The sequence below is a fragment of the Salmo salar genome, chromosome ssa23 (assembly GCF_905237065.1).
Source record: "Salmo salar chromosome ssa23, Ssal_v3.1, whole genome shotgun sequence".
Taxonomy (NCBI): Eukaryota; Metazoa; Chordata; class Actinopteri; order Salmoniformes; family Salmonidae; genus Salmo; species Salmo salar.
The window spans coordinates 23,260,039-23,285,814 of NC_059464.1; the positions used below are offsets into that span (position 1 = coordinate 23,260,039).

At 41.4% G+C, this 25,776-nt stretch overlaps 1 protein-coding gene across 2 annotated transcripts; it reads right to left on the reverse strand.

Moving 5' to 3' along the window:
- Window positions 1–9,457: 9,457 nt before the first annotated feature.
- Window positions 9,458–25,663, reverse strand: LOC106584275 (flavin-containing monooxygenase 5). 2 transcript variants are annotated; one of them, XM_014169338.2, is made up of 11 exons: window positions 25,588–25,663; window positions 22,929–22,961; window positions 18,567–18,705; window positions 18,110–18,298; window positions 17,819–17,984; window positions 16,427–16,569; window positions 12,215–12,411; window positions 12,016–12,151; window positions 11,711–11,930; window positions 10,742–10,814; window positions 9,458–10,613 (listed from the first exon to the last, which is right to left on the reverse strand). In XM_014169338.2, exons 3-11 carry the CDS (start codon window positions 18,696–18,698, stop codon window positions 9,983–9,985), a joined length of 1,887 nt encoding a protein of 628 aa, XP_014024813.2. In that variant the 5' UTR covers window positions 18,699–18,705; window positions 22,929–22,961; window positions 25,588–25,663; the 3' UTR covers window positions 9,458–9,982. The 2 variants fall into 2 exon arrangements, with proteins under 2 accessions (XP_014024813.2, XP_014024814.2); XM_014169339.2 differs by lacking the exon at window positions 22,929–22,961 and having other exon boundaries at window positions 25,588–25,661.
- Window positions 25,664–25,776: the final 113 nt, after the last annotated feature.

Genomic DNA, 25,776 nt, shown 5'->3' on the forward strand with positions numbered 1-25,776 from the left:
CTGTAGCACAAACTCCAAAAAGTTCTGGGACACTGTAAAGTCCATGGAGAATAAGAGCACACACTCCCAGCTGCCCACTGCACTGAGGCTAGGAAACACTGTCACCACCGATAATCCACGATAATTGAGAATTTAAATAAGCATTTTTCTACAGCTGGCCATGCTTTCCACCTGGCTACCCCTACCCCGGTCAACAGCCCTGCACCCCCCACAGCAACTTGCCCAAGCCTCCCCCATTTCTCCTTCACCCAAATCCAGATAGCTGATGTTCTGAAAGAGCTGCAAAATCTGGACCCCTACAAATCAGCCGGTCTAGACAATCTGGACCCTCTCTTTCTAAAATTATCCGCCCAGAAATTGTTGCAACCCCTATTACTAGCCTGTTCAACCTCTCTTTCATATCGACTGAGATCCCCAAAGATTGGAAAGCTGCCACGGTCATCCCCATTTTACATTTACATTTTAGTAATTTAGCAGACGCTCTAATCCAGAGCGACTTACAGTAGTATCTCCCTCTTCAAAGGGGAGACACTCTAGACCCAAACTGCTACAGACCTATATCTATCCTACCCTGCCTTTCTAAAGTCTTCAAAAGCCAAGGTAACACAGATCACCGACCATTTCGAATCCCACCGTACCTTCTCCGCTATGCAATCTGGTTTCCAAGCTGGCCATGGGTGCACCTCAGCCACGCTCAAGGTCCTAAACGATATCATAACCGCCATCGATAAGAGACAATACTGTGCAGCTGTATTCATCGACCTGGCCAAGGCTTTCGACTCTGTCAATCACCACATTCCTATCGGCAGACTCAACCGCCTTGGTTTCTCAAATGACTGCCTCGTTTGGTTCACCGACTACTTCTCAGACAGAGTTGTGTGTGTCAAATCGGAGGGCCTGTTGTCCGGACCTCTGGTAGTCTCTGGGGGTGCCACAGGGTTCAATCCTTGGGCCGACTCTTTTCTCTGTATACATCAATGATGTTGCTCTTTCTGCTGGTGATTCTCTGATCCACCTCTACGCAGGCAACACCATTCTGTGTACTTCTGGCCCTTCTTTGGACACTGTGTTAACCAACCTCCAGACAAGCTTCATTGCCATACAACACTCCTTCCGTGGCCTCCAACTGCTCTTAAATGCAAGTAAAACTAAATGCATGCTCTTCAACCAATCGCTGCCCACACCTGCTCGCCCGTCCAGCATCACTACTCTGGATGGTTCTGACTTAGAATATGTGGACAACTACAAATACCTAGGTGTCTGGTTAGACTGTAAACTCTCCTTCCAGACTCACATTAAGCATCTCCAATCCAAAATTAAATCTAGAATCGGCTTCCTATTTCGCAACAAAGCATCCTTCACTCATGCTGCCAAACATACCCTCGTAAAACTGACCATGTTACCAATCCTCGATTTCGGCGATGACATTTACAAAGATATAATGACAAGTTCAATGTACAATGTCCTTCCTAATCAAACCCCTGAATCTTGGTCCACCAACCTTTCTTTGGAGGGCATATAAATGGTGTGTCTTGGGCTTTGAGTCCCACATCAATCATAATGGCTCTATCTTACATTTGGCCTCACCTCTACCTGGTCTACCATTTCATTCCGGCCCACTCCCAAATGGCCGATTTTGTGGATTAAAGTGTAGGGGCTGAGTTTGATTGACAGACACTACTCCTATTTCTGTGACCGTGTGCTCCACGTAAAGAGAACCTCAATTCTCAAAGAGGCACATCCCAACATGGAAACGCTAACACAGAATATAAACACCATACCTCGAATGTGACATGTGCCTCCACATAATTATTGGCATTGCTCAATACAAGCATTGCGGTTTTGACATTTGAAGTGTGTTTGTTATTTGTAACTAGGCACAGCCCATTACTTGCAACAAGTGAACATTTTATGATGTGTGAATTCTATAGTCAAAATTTGAGTAAAAAAATATTACAGAGATTACAAGCAGTTTTACAGTAGTTCTAGTAGCTAAATCTACAGATAGGCAAAATGTCTCAAGGGATGGCTCATTCCTACAATGCGGCACCTTTTGGACCTCAATTGGAAAAAGTATATCTTTAAAAAATATATATTGTTCTATCAGATCTTTTCACGGCAGTTCTTTTTTTGAGCTGATCTGATTCGTCATAACAATTTGTAAAAAATAATATCAGAATTGGACTGCCTTTTAATCGCAGCCTAGTATAGTTTTGCTGTCTGTTTTCCTAGAACCTCCTTGCAAAGTTGTAATTGAAAATTATAATGGATAATAAGACTTTCCATTTTACTACTATTTAAGAATGACTTCAAATAAAACCGTGGTCTTACCTCATACCTTCCCGAAAAAAAAACAGCAAAGAGAAGTAGAGTACCACAGTATGAGTCATAATACCCACAAAACCCATTTCTTTTTCCCATAGGGCATTTTAGAAACACTTAAAATAAGGGCTGTGTTTCGTGTAGGCTTACCCTGGCATGACGTTTTGATAACCGTGTAAATCTCTCTAGGACAAGGTGGCTTTTATCAATATATTCGTCTGCATTTACCCCCTAAAAATGAAACGCTAATTAGCTGCTAATGTGGCTATTATAAAGAACTACAAATGCCATGATGATCTGGCAAAGGTAATAATTTCTGAATTAACTACCTAATGTTAGCTCAATTTTGTAATGAATAAATTCTCAACATTTCTTTAAATTGACAATTTTATGAACTGTCTTGTGCAAGTTTTAAATTGACACAATACCTGTTAGCAAAGGTGTCAGCTAGAGATGATGTGCAGGAGCTTGCTGGGATTTGTAGTCCTGCATGATGTCTACTTTGATGCTAATTAGCATTTTCCGAGAGCAAATAGAAATGAGTATATTGATTAAAGTCACCTTGTCCGAGAGATATTTACATGTTTATCAGAACGTTACTCCAGGGTAAGCCTACATGAAGTATACACGAAACACAAAATAGGGATCTCTTATTTTAAGTTTTCCAAAAATTCCCTATGGAATAAATGAATGGTGGAAAAACGATTGGAACCATTTCCCTGTTTGACCGCTAGGTTCTGTGGGGTACTGTTTATTAGCCTACTTGCAAGTTGCAACAAAAATCGTCAAATGTGTTATGAGAGGAGTGATGAAGTGCTTGTGTAAACGCATAGCAAAGACTGTGGGCGCATTCCACAGCTAAGTTGCGGCGACACAAAAACCAATGGGAGAACTCTCCCGGTTCATACTGGGTTCTAGCAACAACAACACGTTATCCAAGCATAAAAAATGATTATGCCTCCAACCGAAGTAGAGTCACCACCTATTACAACGAGCCATGTGTTGAGCTAAGCCACATTAACCTAGCCATTAGCTCAAAAAAAGAAAAACATGTTTCAACGTTGATACTGTACATGTGCATCCAGGTATACTTATGTGGGTGACTCAATTTAATTTATCGACATTATTTAATATGATTTAATATGTGTTATTAACAAAGTGTACTCCATTTGAAGTAGAAATCGCAAATAAACTTGATAACGTGAAACAAAACGTTTAATTTTGAGACTACAGGACTTTTTCTCGTTTTGGGAAAAAAATCCGCCCTGAGTGGTTGAGAAATGTGTCAATTCATTAGTAGTCAATCGAAAGACAGTCCTCTGGCAAGGAAGCACAAGTGTATCATACGGCGGAAGAGTTTTGATATCTGCCACACCCCTTTGAATCAACTGTTGTATTGTTGGAAGAGAGAACCATGTACACATTTTAAAAATGTCATGCTACTTATCCTTTTATCTATAAAATGTCTTGCACAACTAATTTAATTTGTTTTATATCACTTTACGCATTTATTTTGGGATTTTTGTAAACGTGTGGAGAAGGGGCTTCTTGTTTCATACAAGTGCATTTTTGTCCACGTTCTCTCCTCCTTGATTACCTTTGACTTTTTTCAAAAGGAGACGAGAGAGGACAGAGGCGAGAGGACACAGGACTTGACCAAATAAAATTGAGAAAAGGCCCAGGAAAAACATCAACTGCTATATTAAACAACTGCATTAATGGTTGCTTTGGTTGTCAACAGCATTGTGGCTATTGTAAACCTTTGACTGTAGAAAAATAGGGATCTCTAAAGTTGTCCCAAGTGATGCATGCCCAGACGCTCCTCCCCCTCTTTCTGCCTATCTGCCTCGCCTCTTGAACTCAACAAGTACAAAACTCTGTGCACATACCTTATCACAGAGTAACGTTACACTGCGATCACGTGGGTCGTACTGGGTTACGCTTTTCCAAGACATCGCCTTCCACAAAATCTGCTGTTGGCGCACATTCAAATTAGCCCCAAAGTTGCCATGTTAAATCTTGTTCATTCTCTTAAATGAAATACCTGGGAATGTTGTTATCAACCTACTCCATACCCTTTAATGCAGGGTGGGCTATTAGCAGGCTAACGCTCAAGGGATAGTTCACCCAAATGATAAAATTACGTATTGGTTTACCTTACCCTGTAAGTTATGACAGTGTAGTGGAAAACTGAGAGAAGGTGATGCTCGCAACTAGAGACTTGCTGGCGCCGAGGCCCAGCATGAGGACTTAATATATTGTTTGGATGGATGGCCGTATATTTGCATCTCACAGGAGAGTAACACACCTTATCTGTGGCTTTCCCCAGGGACGAAATGAAAACTTTAATCAATTAAATTCATGTATTTTTTAAAATTCATTTAATGTAATTGTCATGTTTGGTGTGTTTCAAGAGTTCATAAAGAGCTGAATATTTTTGATGTATTTTTTTTAAGTGACTGGGTTGACTGATTATAAGGAACATTCCTGTTGTTCAGTCATAACATTCAAATTGAGTTGATTAGATTCATTGCCGTGTATTTGTGGATGCCAAGTGAAGCCAGGCTTCTCCGAAAACTGTACCAACAAAAACAGAAAAAAATTATTTTGCTTTCGTCTCTCTGTGTTTCATGGCTCGCTCGGATGCCTTCTCTGAATGTATCTCATTCAGAGAAGGCATCCAAGCGAACCAAACCGCACCCCTCTGTCTTTGTATGTGTAGGCCATCTACACTATATATACAAAAGGTTATGGACACACCTTCAAATGAGTGGATTCGGCTATGTCAGACACACACAGTTGCTGACAGGTGTATAAAATTGAGCACACCACCATGCAATCTCCATAGACAAACATTGGCAGTAGAATGGCCTTACAGAAGAGCTCAGTGACTTTCAACGTGGCACCGTCATCGGCACCTTTCCAACAAGTCAGTTCATCAAATTTTTGCCCAGCTAGAGCTTCCCTGGTCAACTGTAAATGCTGTTATTGTGAAGTGGAAACATCTAGGAGCAAAAACAGCTCAGCCGCAAAGTGGTAGGCAGTACAAGCTCATAGAACGGGACCAGAGAGTGCTGAAGTGTTTAGCGCATAAAACTTGTCTGTCCTCAGTTGCAACACTCACTACCAAGTCCTCCATACCCGGCTTCTGTGATTTTAGTTGAAAACGTCACTTCCCCATCTGGAGCTATACTTGCTGTCTTTTTTGTTGACAATGACATCAGTGAGGTACAAGTGGGGAAATCGGAGCACAATGATGATAGACAAGTTTTCCACCTGTAATTACCAGTTGGAGGGTCGTTCAACTGGATTCTTCCCAGTTGTATGTGGTAAATAATACCACATTCCTACTTGGTTATGAATGCAGGATGAGGTTAGTTACAACTGGGTTTAGAGCGAAAACATACAAGAGGGCAGCACTTCAGGAAAAGGGTTGGAATGCCCTGCTTTAATCCATTCTCTTGTACATTTTCTCTGATGAGACAGCGCAATGGTATTAGTCTAGTTGTCTTTCACACACCTATAGTGCATTCGAAAAGTTTTCAGACCCCTTGACTTTTTCCACATTTTGTTACGTTATAGCCTTATACCATGTATTAAATAAACTAGGTTCCTCATCAATATACACACAATACCCTATAATGACAAAGCAAAAACTGGTTTTAAGACATTTTAGCAAATGTATTAAAAATATTAAACAATTACATAAGTATTCAGACCCTTTGCTATGAGACTCGAAATTGAAGTCAGGTGCATCCTGTTTCCATTGATCATCCTTGAGATGTTTCTACAACTTCATTGGAGTCCACCTGTGGTAAATTGATTGGACATGATTTGGAAAGGCACACACCTGTCTATAGAAGGTCCCACAGATGACAGTGCATGTCAGAACAAAAACCAAGCCATGAGGTCGAAGGAAGTGTCTGTAGAGCTTCGAGACAGGATTGTGTCGAGGCACAGCTCTGGGAAAGGGTACCAACACATTTCTGATGAAACCAAAATTTAACTCTTTGGCCTGATTGCCAAGCGTCACGACTGGAGGTTCACCTTCCAACAGGACAACGACCCTAAGCACACAGCCAACACAACGCAGGAGTGGCTTCGGGACAAGACTCTGAATGTCCTTGAGTGGACCAGCCAGAGCCCAGACTTGAATCCGATTGAACATCTCTGGAGAGACCTGAAAATAGCTGTGGAGCAACACTCCCCATCCAACCTGACAGAGCTTGAGAGGATCTGCAGAGAAGAACGGGAGAAACTCCCCAAATACAGGTTGCCAAGCTTGTAGTGTCATACCCAAGAAGACTCAAGGCTGTAATCGCTGCCAAAGGAGCTTCAACAAAGTACAAAGTAAAGTGTCTGAATACTTATGTAAATGTGATATCAGTTTTTAATATTTTATACATTTTAAAAAATGTCTAAAAACCTGTTTTTTCTTTGTCATTATGGGATATTACGTGTAGATTGAGGGAAAAAAACAATACAATCAATTTTAGAATAAGGCTGTAACGTAACAAAATGTGGAAAAAGTCAAGGGTCTGAATACTTTCTGAATGCACTGTAGCCTACCCCCTGCTCTTGCAACCAACAGGCAGAACTTAACACACAGCTGTTAGTCGATTTTTGAGAAATCCCGAGCTAACGGCATGAAGCATAAACCAAAAGATCAGTAGATCTCATGTTGTCAAGCGAGTCCTATACCAGACAGCTACATCAGAGTTTCTAAACCCAGAGGCTCAATATCACGCAATACTTTTGAGAACTCTTGCTAAGCAGACCAGACCGGGGTAGGGGTTTGAGAAGTCCATTAGAGAAGTTAACAATTCTTCCTTGTTCATTTTCTAGATTTGTAAAGGCACAACCTAGATTTAAAGCAGTGTTTTAAGTAGCTGAACATGTCATTACTACAACCTTGTGAAAGTGACAAACTGACACGTTTCATTTCCGTCAAAAGCAACTTTAAATAAAATAAGTGCCTTTGATTTGACGCCATGCACATGAGCATTTCGGCATGACACGACCGTTAGACCCGATGACGTGTTTCTGTGCATGAGCTTAGCTAGCTAACTTTTCCAAGACATCGCCTACAGGCAGGGATGGGTAGGTTACTTTCTAAATGTAATCTGTTACAGTTACCTGTCCAAAATTGTAATCAGTAACGTAACATTTGGATTACCCAAACTCAGTAACGTAATCTGATTACATTCAGTTACTTTTAGATGACTTTCCCCTTAAGAGGCATTAGAAGAAGACAAACATAAGTTACCAATTTAACGACATCTATTGCAGGATAAATCAATGTTAAAGTTTACATATCTGGCCATATATGGATGTTAAATTTTACTTTATGGGTTGGTTGTGTAGGCTAAACCATCGCTTTCTACTACAAATAATAATATGATTAAACTGGTTGAGAGAGTGTAAAGTTGTCATCAAGGAAAAAGTTGGCTACTTTGAAGAATCTAAAATAGAAAACATATTTTAATTTGTTTATAACACTTTTTTGGTTACTATATGATTCCATATGTGTTATTTCATAGTTTTGATGTCTCTCATATTATTCTACCATGTAGAAAATAGTAAAAATCAAGAAAAACCCTTGAATGAGTAGGTGTGTCCAAACTTTTGACTGGTACTATATATGTACAGTGCCTTCGGAAAGTATTCAGACCCCTTGACTTTTTCCACATTTTGTTACATTACAGCCTAATTCTAAAATTGATTAAATAAATACAAATCCTCAGCAATTTACACACAATACCCCGTAATGACAAAGCAAAAACTGGTTGTTAGAAATGCTTTGACAATTTATTAAAAATAAAAAAACAAATACATTATTTACAAAAGTATTCAGTCCCTTTGCTATGTGGCACAAAGTTGAGTTCAGGTGCATCCTGTTTCCATTGATAATCCTTGAGATGTTTCTACAAGTTGATTTGAGTCTACCTGTGGTAAATTCAATTGATTGGACATGATTTGGAAAGGCACACACCCGTCTATATAAGGTCCCACAGTTGACAGTGCATGTCAGAGCAAAAACCAAGCCATGAGGTCGAAGAAATTGTCCGTAGAGCTCCGAGACAGGATTGTGTCGAGGGACAGATCTGTGGAAGGGTAACAAGAAAATGGCTGCAGCCTTGCAGCTCAAATAAACAGCAAACCTGGTTTCAAAAAGGGCGGGCTGCAGCATTGAAGGTTCCCAAGAACACAGTGGCCTCTATCATTCTTAAATGGAAGAAGTTTGCAACCACCAAGACTCTTCCTAGAGCTGGCTGCCCGGCCAAACTGAGCAATCGGTGGAGAAGGGCCTTGGTCAGGGAGGTGATCAAGAACCTGATGGTCACGTTGACAGAGCTCTAGAGTTCCTCTGTGTAGATGGGAGAAACTTCCATTAGGATAACCATCTCTGCAGCACTCCACCAATCAGGCCTTTATGGTAGTGGCCAGAAAGAAGCCACTCCTTAGTAAAAGGCACATGACAGCCCGCTTGCCAAAAGTCACCCAAAGACTCTCAGACCATGAGAAACAAGATTCTCTGTTCTGATGAAACCAAGATTGGTCATGTCCGAAGGAAACCTGGCACCATCCCTACGATGAAGCGTGGTGGTGGCAGCATCATGCTGTGGGGATGTTTTACAGTGGCAGGGACTGGAAGACTAGTCAGGATCGAGGCAAAGATGAACGGAACAAAGTACAGAGATCCTTGATGAAATCCTGCTGAAGAGTACTCAGGACCACAAACTGGGGGTGAAGGTTCACCTTCCAACAGGACAATGACCCTAAGCACACAGCCAAGACAACACAGGAATGGCTTCGGTACACGTCTCTGAATGCCCTTGAGTGGCCCAGAGAAACTCCCCAAATACAGGAGTTGGACAAATCATGTCCAATCAATTGATTTTACCACAAGTGGACTCCAATCAAGTTGTAGAAACATCTCAAGGATGATCAATAGAAACAGGATGCACCGGAGCAATCATAGCAAAGGGTCTGAATACTTATGTAAGTAAGGTATCTGTTTTTAGTTCTTTATACATTTGCGAAAAATTCCAAAAACCTTTTTTCACTTTGTCATTATCCATTAAAGAATAATGCTGTAACGTAACAAAACGTGGAAAAAGTCAAGGGGTCTAAAAACTTTCCGAAGGCACTGTATACCTTGAATTTAATAAAAACATAGATTACATGAAATCAGTCATGATTGGCTTGATTTAGTTACACAATTTCAATATGGACAGTTCAGGGATAATTTGTTTTGCCCTCTTGATCAGAAATAACCATAGTTAATAAGACAAGTTGTAATTAATGGACTACATAATTTGGAAATGAAAAAGTAATGAGTGCACCAGCATTTTTCATTCATATAAGCCAGGGTTTCCCAAACTTGGTCCTGGGGCCCCCCCGGGTGCACATTTTGGTTTTCCCTAGCGCTACACAGCTGATCAAAATAACCAACTCATCATCAAGCTTTGATTATTTGAATCAGCTGTGTAGTGCTGGGGCAAAAATTAAAACATACACCCAGGGGGGCCCCAGGACCGCGTTTGGAAAACCCTGATATTGCCACAGTATACTTTCTGTCTTAAACAAGAAATTGCTTTATTTTAGTTGCACTGAATGATTGTGAAATAGTTTAATCACCCCTTAGTCTGCTCGGTTACTAGGTTTTATTTCTACCAAAGATAATAAATAGCCTGTAGAGTGCGAACATGTCTTGGAAAATGTTTGGATAAAGCGAGGCTAAGTTAACACTGACGTCACATGTAGCTCGGCTTTTAGAGAACAGTACATTTTGGAAACAATTAAGACCAGCTGTGCGGGATGATGGTGGCCAACAGTGGATGCAATAGGCCCATAGTGTTAATTTCCACCCACATATGATCTCAGGTAGACTGTACATCTTATAGAGGAGGCCTGTGGGGAGTGATGAGAGACTGTGTCTGGTATAGAAGGTTGATAGTAGGAGAACAGTGCCAGACAGAGTCAGTATCAGTATCAGACTAGAGGAGGCTCTGGTTCTGCTCTCTGGTTGTGGGGGCATCCTGGTCCTGAAGGGCTGGGCTACACGCTCCCACTGGGTGAGGATGGCCTGTCGGGCTCCGTCCCACTGTCCTGGCCCTCTCAGACGGTACTGGTACGGGGTGCAGGGCCCCAGCAGCACACGCAGACCCACATCAGGCTCCCTCAACAGCAGCCCTAGGAGATTAGGACGAACCCCCAACTCCTCTGCCATGGAGTCCATGTAGGGGATATGGTCCACCTGGAGAGGGTGACGCTCCAAACAGGCAAACCTGGAGGGAGGAGGAGGGTATACACACGCAGGTGTTTTGAAAGTGCTTATACATCATTTTTAAATAGTTTACCTATTAGCAAAAGAATTACAGTATATGAGTGTAATAACGCATGGATGTTGTCCCACCTGTTTTGCAAGGTGCTGGTGTCTCTCTTTACGTCCTGAAGCATGGCTTCTTCTGAGGGCAGTGTTAGTAACCCTGGAGCAAGAAATCATGTATTCCACACATTACTATTGACACAAACCTCAAATCTTCCATCGCTCGCATTCAAATATACTAGGCTACCCAACTTCAAACACAGAGCTCTGGGATGAATCAGGAAAAGGGGAGTTAGTGAGGGAGCTGTTATTTATTTATTTTTATTTCATCTTTATTTAATCAGGTAATCCAGTTGAGAACAAGTTCTCATTTACAACTGCGACCTGGCCAAGATAAAGCAAAGCAGACACAAACAACAACACAGAGTTACACATGGAATAAACAAACATACAGTCAATAACACAAAAGAAAAGCCTATATACAGTGTGTGCAAATTAAGTAAGATTAGGGAGGTAAGGCAATAAATAGGCTGTAGTGGCGAAATAATTACAATTTCGCAAATAAACACTGGAGTGATAGATGTGCAGAAGATGAATGTGCAAGTAGAGATACTGGGGTGCAAAGGAGCAAAAAAAAAAAAAAATATTAATTAAAAAAATAACAATATGGGGATGAGGTAGTTGGATGGGCTATTTATAGATGGCCTATGTACAGGTGCAATGATCTGTAAGATGTTCTGATAGCTGATGCTTAAAGTTAGTGAAAGAGATATGAGTCTCCAGCTTCAGTGATTTTTGCAATTCTTTCCAGTCATTGGCAGCAGAGAACTGGAAGGAACGACGGCCAAAGGAGGAATTGGCTTTGGGGGTGACCAGTGAAATATACCTGCTGGAGCGCGTTCTACGGGTGGGTGCTGCTATGGTGACCAGTGAGCTAAGATAAGGCGGGGCTTTACCTAGCAAGGACTTATAGATGACCTGGAGCCAGTGGGTTTGGCAATGAATATGAAGCGAGGGCCAGCCAAAGAGAGCATACAGGTCACAGTTAGTTGTTACCTTTAAAGACCTGGGTGGCCCAGCGGGCCTGCATCTCAGCCAGAGGGTTGATGGCTCCCAGGTTACAGATGAAGCCCACTACAGCCAGACTGGGCCGAGCCAGCCCCGGGGGGAACACATGACGGTACAGACACAGGCGGTGACCACCATTAACCAGCATACCCGAAGGCAGGAAAGGAAAGTCATAGTTGTAGCCGGTGGCAAACACCACAACATCCACCTAGGGAAGAGAGGGAAGGTAGGGTAGAGGGGATAAGGGAAGAGTGTGTGTGTGTGTGTGTGTGTGTGTGTGTGTGTGTCTTCACCTTTTCCACGACGCTCCCGTCCTCAAACACCACACTGGAGCCTTTGATCTCCCTGATGTTAGGTTTGACCAGAACACGACCAGAGATGATTCGACCAGGTAGATCATCATTCACCACCGGGATCTGGGCAAAGAACCTGAAATAGAATAATGGATCAATGGATGGATCAATCAATCGGTCAGATGTGTAGAGATTTTACCTGTGTTTTGGCTGTAGGCCGTACAGTCTGTGGTCGAAGGTTCTGTTCAGTTTCTTCTCCATCATCCTGGTAATCCAGGAGGGGAAGAGCTTCTGCACCAGCCTGTCCAATCTTGAAGTGCCCAACAGGTCACCTGGCAGTCCCCCCGCCCCCACCCTGCTGACCACCCACGCCCCTTTCCGCGTGCTGAGGTACACCTGTAGACCAGGAGAGAAAGTGTTAATGATCTTGGCAGAGATTGCCAACTCTATTCCTGTTCATGCTAGCTAGGAGTTTTTCATACTTCCATCAGGGTTTCTTGAAAGACTGGACAATCTCAACTTTTCTTTCATAATGTTTTTTTCAGAAAGGTGCACTATACAGAAATTGCTATGCCATTTTCTGGTTGCTAAAATTCTAATAGTTTGCCTAATTTATCTTTATGTGACAAAACAAGCAAGTATAGTGTAGCTCAGGTATTCCCAAACTGGGGTACCCCTAGGGGTACGCGTAATGCCGTCCGGGGTACGCCAAATAAAAATGTGATTCAAATTTAGTGTTCAGCGAAATAACAACACAATGTCAAAAACAGGTAGCCTAGTGAAATAATTAACATCCAATCACATTAACCGTTACTCTCTCGCGTGAATTCCACTAACGGTCCGTATGTAGCCAAACGTAGTTGCTGCTCATTCCGTTTGCTCAAAAATATATAAATGGTTAAAAAAAAGTCAGGCCGCGTTTATATGGACACATACCAGCTCTACTGGTAGTACTGCTACTACCAGCAGTACTACACCTGCACCTGTCGACGACACAAGTTGTCCTGCTTCCACAAGCACATCCAATGTTAGCATCAGTAATTATATATTTGTTGTTAGCCCAGCTAGCATGGACACTGACAGTTGTGAATCTGATGCAGAAGAAGAGCTGCTGCCTCCTTACCCGGGAAAGCACTGAACAACAGACAGGGACGTTGGACCATCGAAAAGGCGCAAATATGATGAGAACTACATTGATTTGGGGTTCACTTATATTGGGAGTAGTGCCTTTCCTCAGCCACAGTGTGTTATATGTGTAAAAGTACTATCTCACAACTCGATTAAACGTTCATTCTTGCGCAGACATTTAGAAAACATGCCAATTTGAAAAATAAAGTTTTTTGAGCGAGAATTAAGACGACTTTCAAGTAGTAAGACATGTATAAATGCAACAGATACCATTAATAAGAAGGGTCTAGAAGCGTCTTATATGGTGAGCTACCGAGTGGCTAGGACAGGCAAGCCCCACACTATTGTGGAGGACTTAATTATTCCTGCTGCCGCGGATATGGCTGTGACAATGCTGGGGGAAAAGGCCCAAAAAACTATACAGACAATTCCTTCATCAAACAACACTTGGCAGGAGATGTTTTGAAACAATTACTGCTTCGCATACAAGCTAGTGAATTCTATGCGTTAGAGCTGGATGAGTCAACAGACGTGGCGGGCCTGGCACAGCTCCTGATATATGTCCATTATGTTTATGGGTGGTTAATTAAGGAAGGCTCTAATTAAGGCTCTTCTGGAAACCAGGACAACAAAAGCCATGACAGGGAGACAAAGTGGAGTGGTAACGGACGTGCAAGCAGTTTCTCCCGACTCCACTTGGGTACATTGTAGCATCCACCGAGAGGCTCTTGCTACCAAAGGAATGCCTGACAGCTTGAAAGACGTTTTTGGACACTACAGTAAAAATGGTTAACTTTGTTAAAGCAAGGGGCAAAGTATTGACACGTTTTTTAAAATTGAGAGACGAGCTTAAAGTTTTCTTTACTGACCATAATTTTCACTTGTCTGACCGCTTGCATGATGACAAGTTTCTCACACGACTGGCCTATCTGGGTGATGTTTTTTCTCGCCTGAATGATCTGAATCTAGGATTACAGGGACTCTCCGCAACTATATTCAATGTGTGGGACAAAATTGAGGCTATGATTAAGAAGTTGGAGCTCTTCTCTGTCTGCATTAACAAGGACAACAAAGGTCTTTCCATCATTGTATGATTTTTTGTGTGCAAATACGGACAATGTCAAATGTGATATAGCGAAGCACCTGAGTGAGTTGGGTTCGCATTTACGCAGGTACTTTCTCGAAACGGATGACACAAACAACTGGATTCGTTATCCTTTCATGCCCTGCCTGCAGTCCACTTACCGATATCTGAACAAGAGAGGCTCATCGAAATTGCAACAAGTGGATCTGTGAAAATTGAATTTAATCAGAAGCCACTGCTAGATTTATGGATAGGGCTTTGCTCGGAGTTTCCTGCCTTGGTAAATTGCGCTGTTAAGACACTTATGCCCTTTGCAACCACGTACCAATGTGAGAGTGGATTCTCGGCCCTCACTAGCATGAAAACTAAATACAGGCACAGACTTTGTGGAAAATGATTTAAGACTGGGACTCTCTCCAATACTAGCCAGCATTGCAGAGGTATGTGCATCCTTTCAAGCACACACAGTTTGGGAACCACTGCTGTAAACGAACAGTATCATTTCAGTTGAGTGTACTAGAGCTTCGCCTGTTTACCGGAAGCTGATGCTGTTGCTATGCAACCTCTTGCTAGCATGTTAGCATAACAAATGACTAGCTAAACATTTTACGATTTTGGGTGTGTTCGTAAATTCAATCTGGAGTGCCAGAGTGAGCTCTGGACGTTCATAAATCCAGAGCATTGTCAGATTGTCCATTCGTAAATTCAGAGTGTTTCGCTCTCAGAGAGTTCAGACACTCTGGCCCGTGAGTAGGGTTGATCCGAGCGTTCAACGGTAGTCAAGCACCCAAGCTAACTGGCTAATATTGGCTAGCTACTTCCAGACACAAATGAGAGAACACCTCACTCTGACCATTTTACTAGCCCTAGCAGAGCTGGTTAGGCAGTTTTCATGTTATCCAGGGCGTTGGTGACTGTAACTGTGCTGCTGGCAACAATTTAAGAACTCTTTCTTTTGCCGACGTTTACTGACACCGGTCATGTTCAATGACGTTTACTGACACCGGTCATGTTCAACGGGTGTTGAGTGTTCATAAATTCATCAGTTATTTTGCGCGAGAGTGCTCTGAAATCGGAGTACATGTGCAGAATTAACAATGTCCATTGAAAAGCACGACTATACCACTTAGCTAAGAATGATGTGAATAATGAAGTCAATAAACGTTGGGTAGTTAGTTAGATAGCAAATAGTTAATATACTGCCTGGCAATTTCAATGTAATAGTAGCCAACTCACATTAGGTATCTAGCTAACATACCAGTACATACTGCTGTAATGCTATGCGGTTCGTAAGGATAGCGTATCTAACAAACTGTCAGCCAACATAACGTGTAACGTAACTTACTTGAAAAGTCATGACTTTATTACATTGCTCAACATTTTCTTAACATTTGTCACAATTAGTTAAAGCCTTGAATTTGTATTTGCTCTCGTCGGACTCCGGCTGCATATTTTCCGCCATTTTTTTCCAATCTGAAAAGTTATGAAGCCACGCCCATTTTCAGAAAAATTGGATTATGGGCCCTAAAAGCACAGAAATAGTGTCCACTGCATGTATACTTCGTATTTTGGCAAATTTAGTATGACATCCGGGAACTTTTGGCACGATAACTATATCCATACTATGACAAATAAGCATACTATATACTCAATTCACATCACAAATAGTATATGGTTAAATTTGAGTATTCGAACACTGCTATAGAGAAGGGGTCCTTATGGTATAGCTGACCCTGCTCATTCCTGATTCATTTTAGACAAATCTGACAGAGTTGACCAACTCTTTGGAGACATTTTTTAGGATCAATATTATTTTAAGCCACAGAGGGCTATTTCAAGAAACTACACAATATCCCTTTTTCAGTTAATATTATTGGCATAATTATTATTTTTTGAAACACTTTTTTTGGAGAGTTTGAAATTGGGATCCTTTGCACTGAATAAGGGCATTTATGGGCATAGTGCTGACATGGAAATTAAGAATATTGAAAATATTTAAATTCCCAAAACAATTACTTTCCCTTATAAAATTATACTAAATTGAATGTTTAAGCTCAAATAAAGTAAAAAAAGAGATATTTCTACTATTAAAATGAAGTTTCCCTGCCGGACATGGATTGTCCCAATTTTCAAGAAACCCTGCCCTGCATAATATCTGAAAGAAACACTTCCAGAAGAATCAGAGGATTTCCCACTCACCTGCTCCGCTACTCTGCTTGCATCCACAGCGATGTCACCTCCAGAATTCCCAATCCCAACCACCACCACCCTCTTCCCCTGCAACCCCTCAGCACTGCGGTATTCCCAACTGTGAAAGTACCTGCCGTCAAACTCCTCTATACCTGGGAGGATCAGATAATCAAACTATAAATAATGATACTCATGGTAATTGATTGATGATGATGATATAGCATGATATTCAAATTATACTTTGTGAGGGCTATGAATGGGATATACAGTGCCTTCAAAAAGTATTCATACCCTTTGACTTTTTCTGCATTTTGTTATGTTACAGCCTGAATTTAAAATGCATTAAATTGAGATGTTGTGTCACTCACCTCACCTCCATAATGTCAAAGTGGAATCATGTTTTTCGAAATTTTTACAAATGAATAAAAAATGAAAAGCTGACATTTCTGTATTGACTACCTCATCTCTGTACCCCACACATACAATTAACACAGGTACAACCACAAAGATCAAGGAGGTTTTCCAATGCTAGAATATCCCTTAGAGCATGGTGAAGTTATTAACTACTCTTTGGGTGGTGTATCAATACACCCAATTTACCGATGACTCCCTGGAAAATAGTGGCAGTTGTTACTGAGTGAAGTATCCTGGCTAAATAAATGAAATGAGTCACTGCAAGATACAGGCGTATCATGTTATGGGTATGCTTGTCATCAACAAGGACCAGGCAGTGTTTTAGGATAAAAAGAAACGGAATAGAGCTTAGCACAGGCAAAATCATAGAGGAACACCTGGTTCACTCTTCTTTCCAATAGACACTGGGTGACAAATTCACCTTTCAGCAGTACAACAAGGCCAAATATACACTGCAGTTAACTTACCAAGATGACATTGAAAGTTTTTGAGTGGCCTAGTTACAGTTTTTACTTAAATTGGCTTGAAAATCTATGGCAAGACTTGAAAATGGCTGTCTAGCAATGATTAACAACCAACTTGACAGGAGTGTGAATACTTATGAGATATTTCTGTATTTCATTTTCAATAAATTTACATTTCTAAAAACTTGTTTTCACTTATAAATTATGGGCTATTGTGTGTAGATGGGTGAGAAAAAATCTATTTAATCAATTTTGATTTGAGCTTGTAACACAACAAAATGTGGAATAAGTCAAGGAGTATGAATACTTCCTGATGGCACTGTGCACATTATGTATGTATGTATGTATGTATGTATGTATGTATGTATGTATGTATGTATGTATGTATGTATGTATGTATGTATGTATGATGTGAATAGGATTTGAGTCTATATATCTCCAGTGATAGTAGCATATAAATGGGAAATAATCAAATACACAATGACAATGGGGACTATGATAGGGATAGAGAATTTAAAGTTACCTGGGAAGTCATTGAGAGGCAAGTGTGGTTGTGTAAAGTGACCGGTGCAGACCATCACAGCATCAAAGACCTGAGTCTCCCTCTGACCTTCTCTCTTCTCTGTCTCCACCTCCCACTGGCCTGACACTGGGAAGTCTGGCCTCTGACGCACACTCACCACAGTGGTCTGACACATGCAGCCACGCACGCACGCACACACACATTAAATGAATCACTATTTACCGTCGAAAGGGATCCTAACATAAGATGTGACTGAATAAACATCCACTTCCTTCCTTCATGCCTTCTGACCTGGAAGTAGATGTGCTTGAAGAGGTCAAAGGTCTGAGCGTAAAGTCGTAGGTAGCTCAGCAGCTGGGAGTGGTGCATGTTGTTGGGCAGGTGAGCAGGAGGAGGGAAATCGCTGTATGACATCATCTCCTTGGAGCTGTTGATGATGACAGACTCGTAGATGTTGGCCCTTCCTGGGTCTGGATGCTCCTAAAGGACAAGGACAGACTGAGGATAAGCACTAATATGCCCAATACATTAGATATTGGAACAAAGCCAGGGTAATTTATACTGGATAAGCTTTAGATATTGAAAGAGAGCCGGTGTCGTTTAAATATGGATCTCCAGCAGTAGTGGACACACACACTCCCAGTGACTGAGCAGATGGATGTTCTCCCTGTATCTTCTTACTGAGACGAACACACTAATCCACTATACTGGTTAATCAGACTCCAGGTTCCTCAGCCAGCTCCCTCACCTTGAACCTCCACAGCCCCCCGATGTCATCACTGCTCTCGAAACAGGTGGGCTCCAGACCTTCATCCAGACAGCTCTTGATGCTGGTCAGACCTGAGGGACCCGCCCCGATCACTGCTACTGTACACACCATGGTGTAACTACAGAGAAAGAGAGACATGGTTAGTACCAATGAAAGTGCCATTGGAATAACTACAACCAATAACGAATACATAAGTTACAATATCACTCTCACTTCTGTCCACGCACACCATCACACATGTCCACTTGTGGCGAGATTGAGGAACCCTGACCTGTACAGGCAGGGGAGGGTCATGGTCAGACCTAATCAGTGTCTGATTGGTTAATGGGGAGTGGCAGTGTCTCAAGGGGATGGTCATGAAAATGTTCAGCTCGGTGCCAAAGTTAAGACCCCTTGACTATAGACCCTGGTGGGGATGGGCATTGGAGTGAGGTGGGGATGAGAGAAGCACAGCACCACTGGAAGTGGAATTGTCAATGCTTTCTAATTAGTTGTATTTTAACCGTGTTGTTTTATTTGAACTGTGAAACAGAGAAACAGGAAAAAAACTTGAAACAGTCATTTGCATTTCTCTGAAGGCGCTGATTGGCTTTTCAACCCATACACAATTTTCAATCAATAAATGATTGGCTTACAGAGCTACAGCTATTTAAGTGGGTTTGAGTAAATCTGTACTGTAACTGTACATTCATCTCACCCCTTTAACCTTCGAATGAGAGAATGTATACCTTAATATTTAGTTTATCTACAGAGAGAAGCAGCAGTTACGTGGATGTGAACTTTGGGCTATTTTCTTTTATAGCTTCTGCCCTGGTCTCCACTCCTTGAGGGCATGAGGCAGCGGGAGGTTAAGGGGCCGTCTCTATTGCACTCCACACTGCCCTCTCCCACCTGGACAAGAGGAACACCTGTGTGAACATATTGTTTATTGACTACAGCTCAGCTTTCAACACCATAGTGCCCTCCAAGCTCATCACTAAGCTAAGCACCCTGGGACTGAACACCTCCCTCTGCAACTGGTTCCTGGACTTCCTGACGGGCCACCCGTAGGTGGTGAGAAGTAGGCAACAACACATTCGCCACGCTGACTCTCAACACGGGGCCCCCTCACGGGTGCATGCTTGGTCCTCTCTTTTACTCCCTGTTCACACACGACTCCAACACTATTATTAAGTTTGTCGACGAAGATGAGACCTGGCAGTGTGGTGCCAGGACAGCAACCTCTCCCTCAACGTCAGCAAGACAAAGGAGCTGATCACGGACTACAGGAAACGGAGGGCCGAGCCCGCCCCCATTCATGACTTGTGTTTGTTAGTGACAGAGACATGGTTGTTGCATTCAATGGCCTTCACCAAGTGAGTGCCTAAGTGAATATGTTTTCATTCATATTAAACTCTTTATGACAATACATAACAAATACCTTAAGGTCTTACGTTGACAGTCTAGTTTTACTCTAGCACACTGGGCCCTGTTTCCCAAAAGCATCTTAAGGCGACGTTCATCTTTAGAACCCTCATAGGAGCATCATTACATCTCTGAGCTGTTTCCTCAAATCATTGTTACTAACATTGCACTTGAAAACGCTTGTTATTTACCAACTGCCTCAGACCACTTGAACAGCTTAGTGGGTTATTAGATACGTTTGTTCTCTCCCGAGTCACTTTATACACAGAAGATATCGCTAAACATAGCATCAACATGTTTATCTGTCTCTCAGTGACTACAAATACAAAGTTGCCAATGTCTTTGCAATTGTTACATTTTTTGAATGAAAACCGAGATGACTGCATTAAAAGATAAATAGCCAGCCCTACAGTATTGTCACGCCTACTCCCGATCCGGCGCTCGACGTCGCCGGTCTACTAACCACCGGCCCTGGCAGTCATCATTAAGCACACCTGCTCCCTGTCATTACGCACACCTGAACATCATTATTTCCATGATTAATCTCCCTTTATTTAGCCCTCAGTAGCCATTAGTTACTAGTGTTCTTATTCACGCTCTGTACGCTTCTCATGTTTTGTTTCTCTGCTTTTGTCATTATTAAACTCACCTTCTGCATCTGCTTCCTGACTCCTGGCATATACAGTACCAGTCGAAAGTTTGGACACACCTCCTCATTCAATAGTTTTTCTTTTTTTTGTTGTATTTTCTACATTGTAGAATAATAGTGAAGACATCAAAACTATGAAATAACACATAAGGAATCATGTAGTAACCAAAAAACTCTTAGACATATCAAAATATATTTTATTTTTTAGATTCTTCTAAGTAGCCACCCTTTGCCTTGATGACAGCTTTGCGCACTCTTGGCATTCTCTCAACCAGCTTCACCTGGAAAGCTTTTCCAACAGTCTTGAAGGATATGCTGAGGACTTGTTGGCTGCTTTTCCTTCACTCTGCGGTCTAATTCATCCCAAACCATCTCAATTGGGTTGTGGTCGGGTGATTGTGGAGACCAGGTCATCTGATGCAGCCCTCCATCACTCTCCTTCTTGGTCAAATAGCCCTTACACAGACTGGAGATGTGTTGGGTCATTGTCCTGTTGAAAAACAAATGATAGTCCCACTAAGCCCAAACCAGATGGCATGGCGTATCACTGCAGAATGCTGTGGTAGCCATGCTGGTTAAGTGTGCCTTGAATTCTAAATAAATCACAGACAGTGTCACCAGCAAACCACCCCCACACCATCACACCTCCTCTTCCATGCTTCACAGTAGGAACCATACATGCGTAGATATTCCGTTCACTTACTCAGCATCTCACAAAGACACGGCGGTTGGAACCAAAAATCTCACATTTGAACTCATCAGACCAAAGGACAGATTTCCACCAGTCTAATGTCCATTGCTCGTGTTTCTTGGCCCAAGCAAGTCTCTTCTTCTTATTGGTGTACTTTAGTAGTGGTTTCTTTGCAGCAATTCAACCATGAAGGCCTGATTCATGCAGTCTCCTCTGAACAGTTGAAGCATTTATTTGGGCTACAATCTGAGTTGCAGTTAACTCTAATGAACTTATCCTCTGCAGCAAAGGTAACTCTGCGTCTTCCTTTCCTGTGGCGGTCCTCATGAGAGCTAGTTTCATCATAGCACTTGATGGTTTTTGCAACTGCACTTGAAGAAATGTTCAAAGTTCTTGACATTTTCCAGATTGACTGACCTTCATGTCTTAAAATAATGATGGACTGTCGTTTCTCTTTGCTTATTTGAGCTGTTCTTGCCTTAATATGGACTTGGTATTTTACCAGATAGAGCTTCCTTCTGTATACCACCCCTACCTTGTCACAACACAACTGATTGGCTCAAATGCATTAATAAGGAAATTAATTCCACAAATGAACTTTTAACAAGGCACACCTGTTAATTGAAATGCATTCCAGGTGACTACTTCATAATGCTGGTTGAGAGAATGCCAAGAGTGTGCAAAGCTGTCATCAAAGCAAAGGGTGGCTACTTTGAAGAGTCTCAAATATAAAGTAGATTTTGATTTGTTTAACAATTGTTTGGTTACTACATCATTCCATATGTGTTATTTCATAGTTTATGTCTTCAGTATTATTCTACAATGTAGAAAATTGTAGGAATAAAGAAAAACCCTGGAATGAGTAGGTGTATCCACACTTTTGACTGGTACTGTACGTAACAAGTATAGGCTACATAGGCCTACGCTGTATAATTCAATAATATTGAAATCAATTTCACGTTCATTCCATTTAGTTATTTTTTTGCTAATTGTAGGCTACTGTCTGTAATTTTGACTCAATATATTTCATGATGTGTAACAACGCAATGATGTGCCAAATCTTGATTCAGTGCATCATGATAGGGTAAGCATTAGAATAACCTCCCTCAATATTTGCAGCCATAGGTGATATCTGTGATGATATATTTTAAGGAGCTGATCCATCATCAGTATTGTGGAATAATTACAATGTTAATTCTTTGGAGTCTAAGACGTTGGGGGAGGGAGGAGGCAGTGCTAAGCTGACATATGGAATTGTTTTAAAATGGTCATACTATGGATACTTTAGCTATTTGATTTTGAATTTTAGGACCCCTTTAGGTATAACATTTGTTATTTAAAAAAATGTATCTGATAAAATATTGATTTTGGCTTTTACTACTAAAGCCCATAGAAATGCATTGAATAACACATTCATAAATGGCAAAAAGGACAGTCAAAAAATGTATCATAAGAAACAAGGTTTTGAAGTGTCTGTCCTAAATATAGGAGATATATTTTTTAAATCAGGAAATATATATTTTTGACACATATTACGCCTTCATACCCTTACCTTCATAATTCTATTCATAAAAAAAACTAAAACGGTACTGGTTACCTTCAGAGGAGTCCCGTGACACTTGTGGGGGTCCTAGAGACAAAGGGAGAACACCATCATTTTGTTTGTGAGAATCTACCCTTTCCACAGTGCTGTCACAGTACCTTTGTAGCCCTAACAGTTCGAACACTAGCAAACAGAACTTGGCACATCGACGGTACTGACTTCAGACGACTCTCCTGACACTTGTGGAGGTCGTATAGCAGAACAGAGAACACCATCATGTACGTGAGTCTATTTCCATAATAATGTAGATCAAACCGTTTGGACGCTACAGACGTTTGCATGAGAAGACCGATTGAGACGCGTACAATTGTAGAATTGATTGAGACGCACAATGCAACCCCCGATATCTCTAGCTTAAACTGACAGATTTTGATGGGGATTTTTTTATTATGTAATTTACATTTACGCATCGGTGCGTCAATCGACTCTAAGGGGTTTAAGGTAAGATTTGAATGGAGAAAGTTGATCCGAGATTCAGTAAGCTATCGACACATGCCTCAACGTTCCCTCTGTGTGGTGTTTTGGGAAACGCATGTTACATCTTCGGACTTTGTAGCAAAGATGCATCCTTAAAAACACTCGTAAGCCTAAATTCCATTGCCATTGGGAAACTCTTGGTTTGCATCAGGCGTGCACGTCACATTATGCTGGCTTGCAAGTGATGTGTTATTCCTATTGGAATTACAGCCAGAGTGAGGATATTCAACAATTGAAACTTTTAATCACAAACAAACTGCATTTGGAATGTCTGCAAAGGTAGGAAGGATGGATAAATGAGACCATCTAAATTGGAACAACCATCTCTGTAACAGGTGCAATAAGTCCAACTTCTAACAGATTGGATGGAAACATTAGACAATTATATGTTATTGTATGTTTGTGTAGCATAAAATCAATCAATGTAGATGTAAAGCACAGATTTTGAAACAAACAGAAAGATCAACCAGAAATAGATCATAACGGTTATTAACACCAACACATGGGTTCTTATACACCACTAAGAGTTCATTTAACTCCTGAATCAACTCTAGAAATGTTATAATGAAAATTCATCACAAGGTAACACTGGCCAATTTGTTGTGTAAAAATATTCCCATTTACAGTCAGGTCAAAAATGATTGGCACCCTTGATAAAGATGAGCAAAAAATCTTCAGTTTTCCCGATGCCAAACTCACTACTAGTGTGAGCGCCCAAAGAGCATTTGACCTTGGCACTGCCTTTGGCCAGGCACACCACTCCTGAACTTTACCAAGTACCAGGACATTTTAGGCAAAAATCTATTTGTCTTTGCCAGGAGGGTGACACTTGGATGCAAGTGGATCGTCCAGCAAATTAATAACCCCAAGCAAATGTAAAAATCCACAAAGAAATAGTTAATTGACCACAAAATCAACATTTTGCAATGGTCATCTCAGTCTCCTTACTTGAACCACATTGAAAACCTGTGTTTTGAATTGAAGAGGGCAGTCCATAAGCGCTAACGAAGGATATCAAGGATCTAGAAAGATTCTGTATTGAGGAATGGTCTAAGATCCCTCCCAATGTGTTCTCCAATCTCATGAAACAGTTTACTAGGGTATTTAAAACAGGGGTGCCAAGAATTTTTACACCTGTGTCTTTGAGATTTGTATTACTTATTAAACAAAATCTCTTTCTCTGAGCAATTGTATTAATATAAAAAAATATATTCCCCAATTTTTTGGAGCACACAATATACCTCAGTGTTTATATTATTTATTGTATACTATCTTTTTTACTCATCTTTATCAAGGGTGGAAATAATTTTGGACCTGACTGTAGGTACAGTTTAAAACATCTTTTAAAACATATAAAATTACTTAAACCTCTGATGTTAAAGGTAAACACCGAAATACACTAATCCCTAATGCTTGGTCACTATTTTTTTTTTTAAGGAAAAAATACAATGAAAACACTTATTCAGATTCAGAAGGTGCCCTTGACCTACATACAGACAGACAGGGATAGGACACAGGAAGTTGCTAACGGGAGGACGGCTGATAATGTCTGGAACGAAGCAAATGATGTATTAGATTCCATTCCACTTTTTCCGCTCCAGCCACTGGACTAGCCCTTCCTCCCTAATTAAGGTACGACTAACCTCCTGTGGGATAGGATTCTGTTGCCAAGAGAGAAGGGGGAGATAGAGGGAGAGAGAAGGCCAAGGGAAACAAAAGCTGTTTGCAGACAGACCAGAGATACTGGAGACTGTCGGTGTAAGCCGAAGAGAACAGAACACGACACAGAGCCAAAACAACACATATTTCCTGGAAATCTGATATGGCAGTCAACTAGCAGTCTTTCAAACTTCTCGGTGTAACAGTTGATATAATAGGACAATTCAGAGTACAACGCAATTCTCATCCCTGGATTGGGGTACGCTTTCAGAGCCATATTTCGCTCCGTTTCCGCAGTCTTAATCTTCACAGGAAGCCTGTCTCACCCTAGTACAGCTCTTAGCAAGCAGGTCGAATCTACTGACTAATAAACAACATGCTTTTCCAGAATATTTAAAAGGGAGAGTTGCTCACCCAATGCTCTTGTTTGATCAGTCTTCAAGAGCAAGAAGCATAATGGACAACAGAAATAACTTTGTCAAACAGTAAACATTGATGATTAGGAAGTTGTGCTTACCTCTCTATTCCAGTGGACAAAAGGGTGGAAATGAGCCAAGGTACAAACCCCGGAGCTTCTTGCCTCTCAACCCCTCCCCCAAATCCTCCAGCCCTGTCACTCAAACTGGCACTGAATGGTTCATTTCACCAGCCGTGAGGTCAACTGTGTGTGACTGATTAGTCAAGAGATGAGACAAACCCCGAACCT

Excerpts from the sequence above, each read along its gene's own strand:
- LOC106584275 (XM_014169338.2), bottom strand. The coding sequence starts at position 18,698 with ATGGTGTGTACAGTAGCAGTGATCGGGGCGGGTCCCTCAGGTCTGACC. Across the intron at positions 16,570-17,818 it reads GCCTCTCAATGACTTCCCAG|GTATAGAGGAGTTTGACGGC; the intron begins GTAACTTTAAAT and ends TGATCCTCCCAG. Across the intron at positions 12,412-16,426 it reads CAAGCAGAGTAGCGGAGCAG|GTGTACCTCAGCACGCGGAA; the intron begins GTGAGTGGGAAA and ends CCTGGTCTACAG.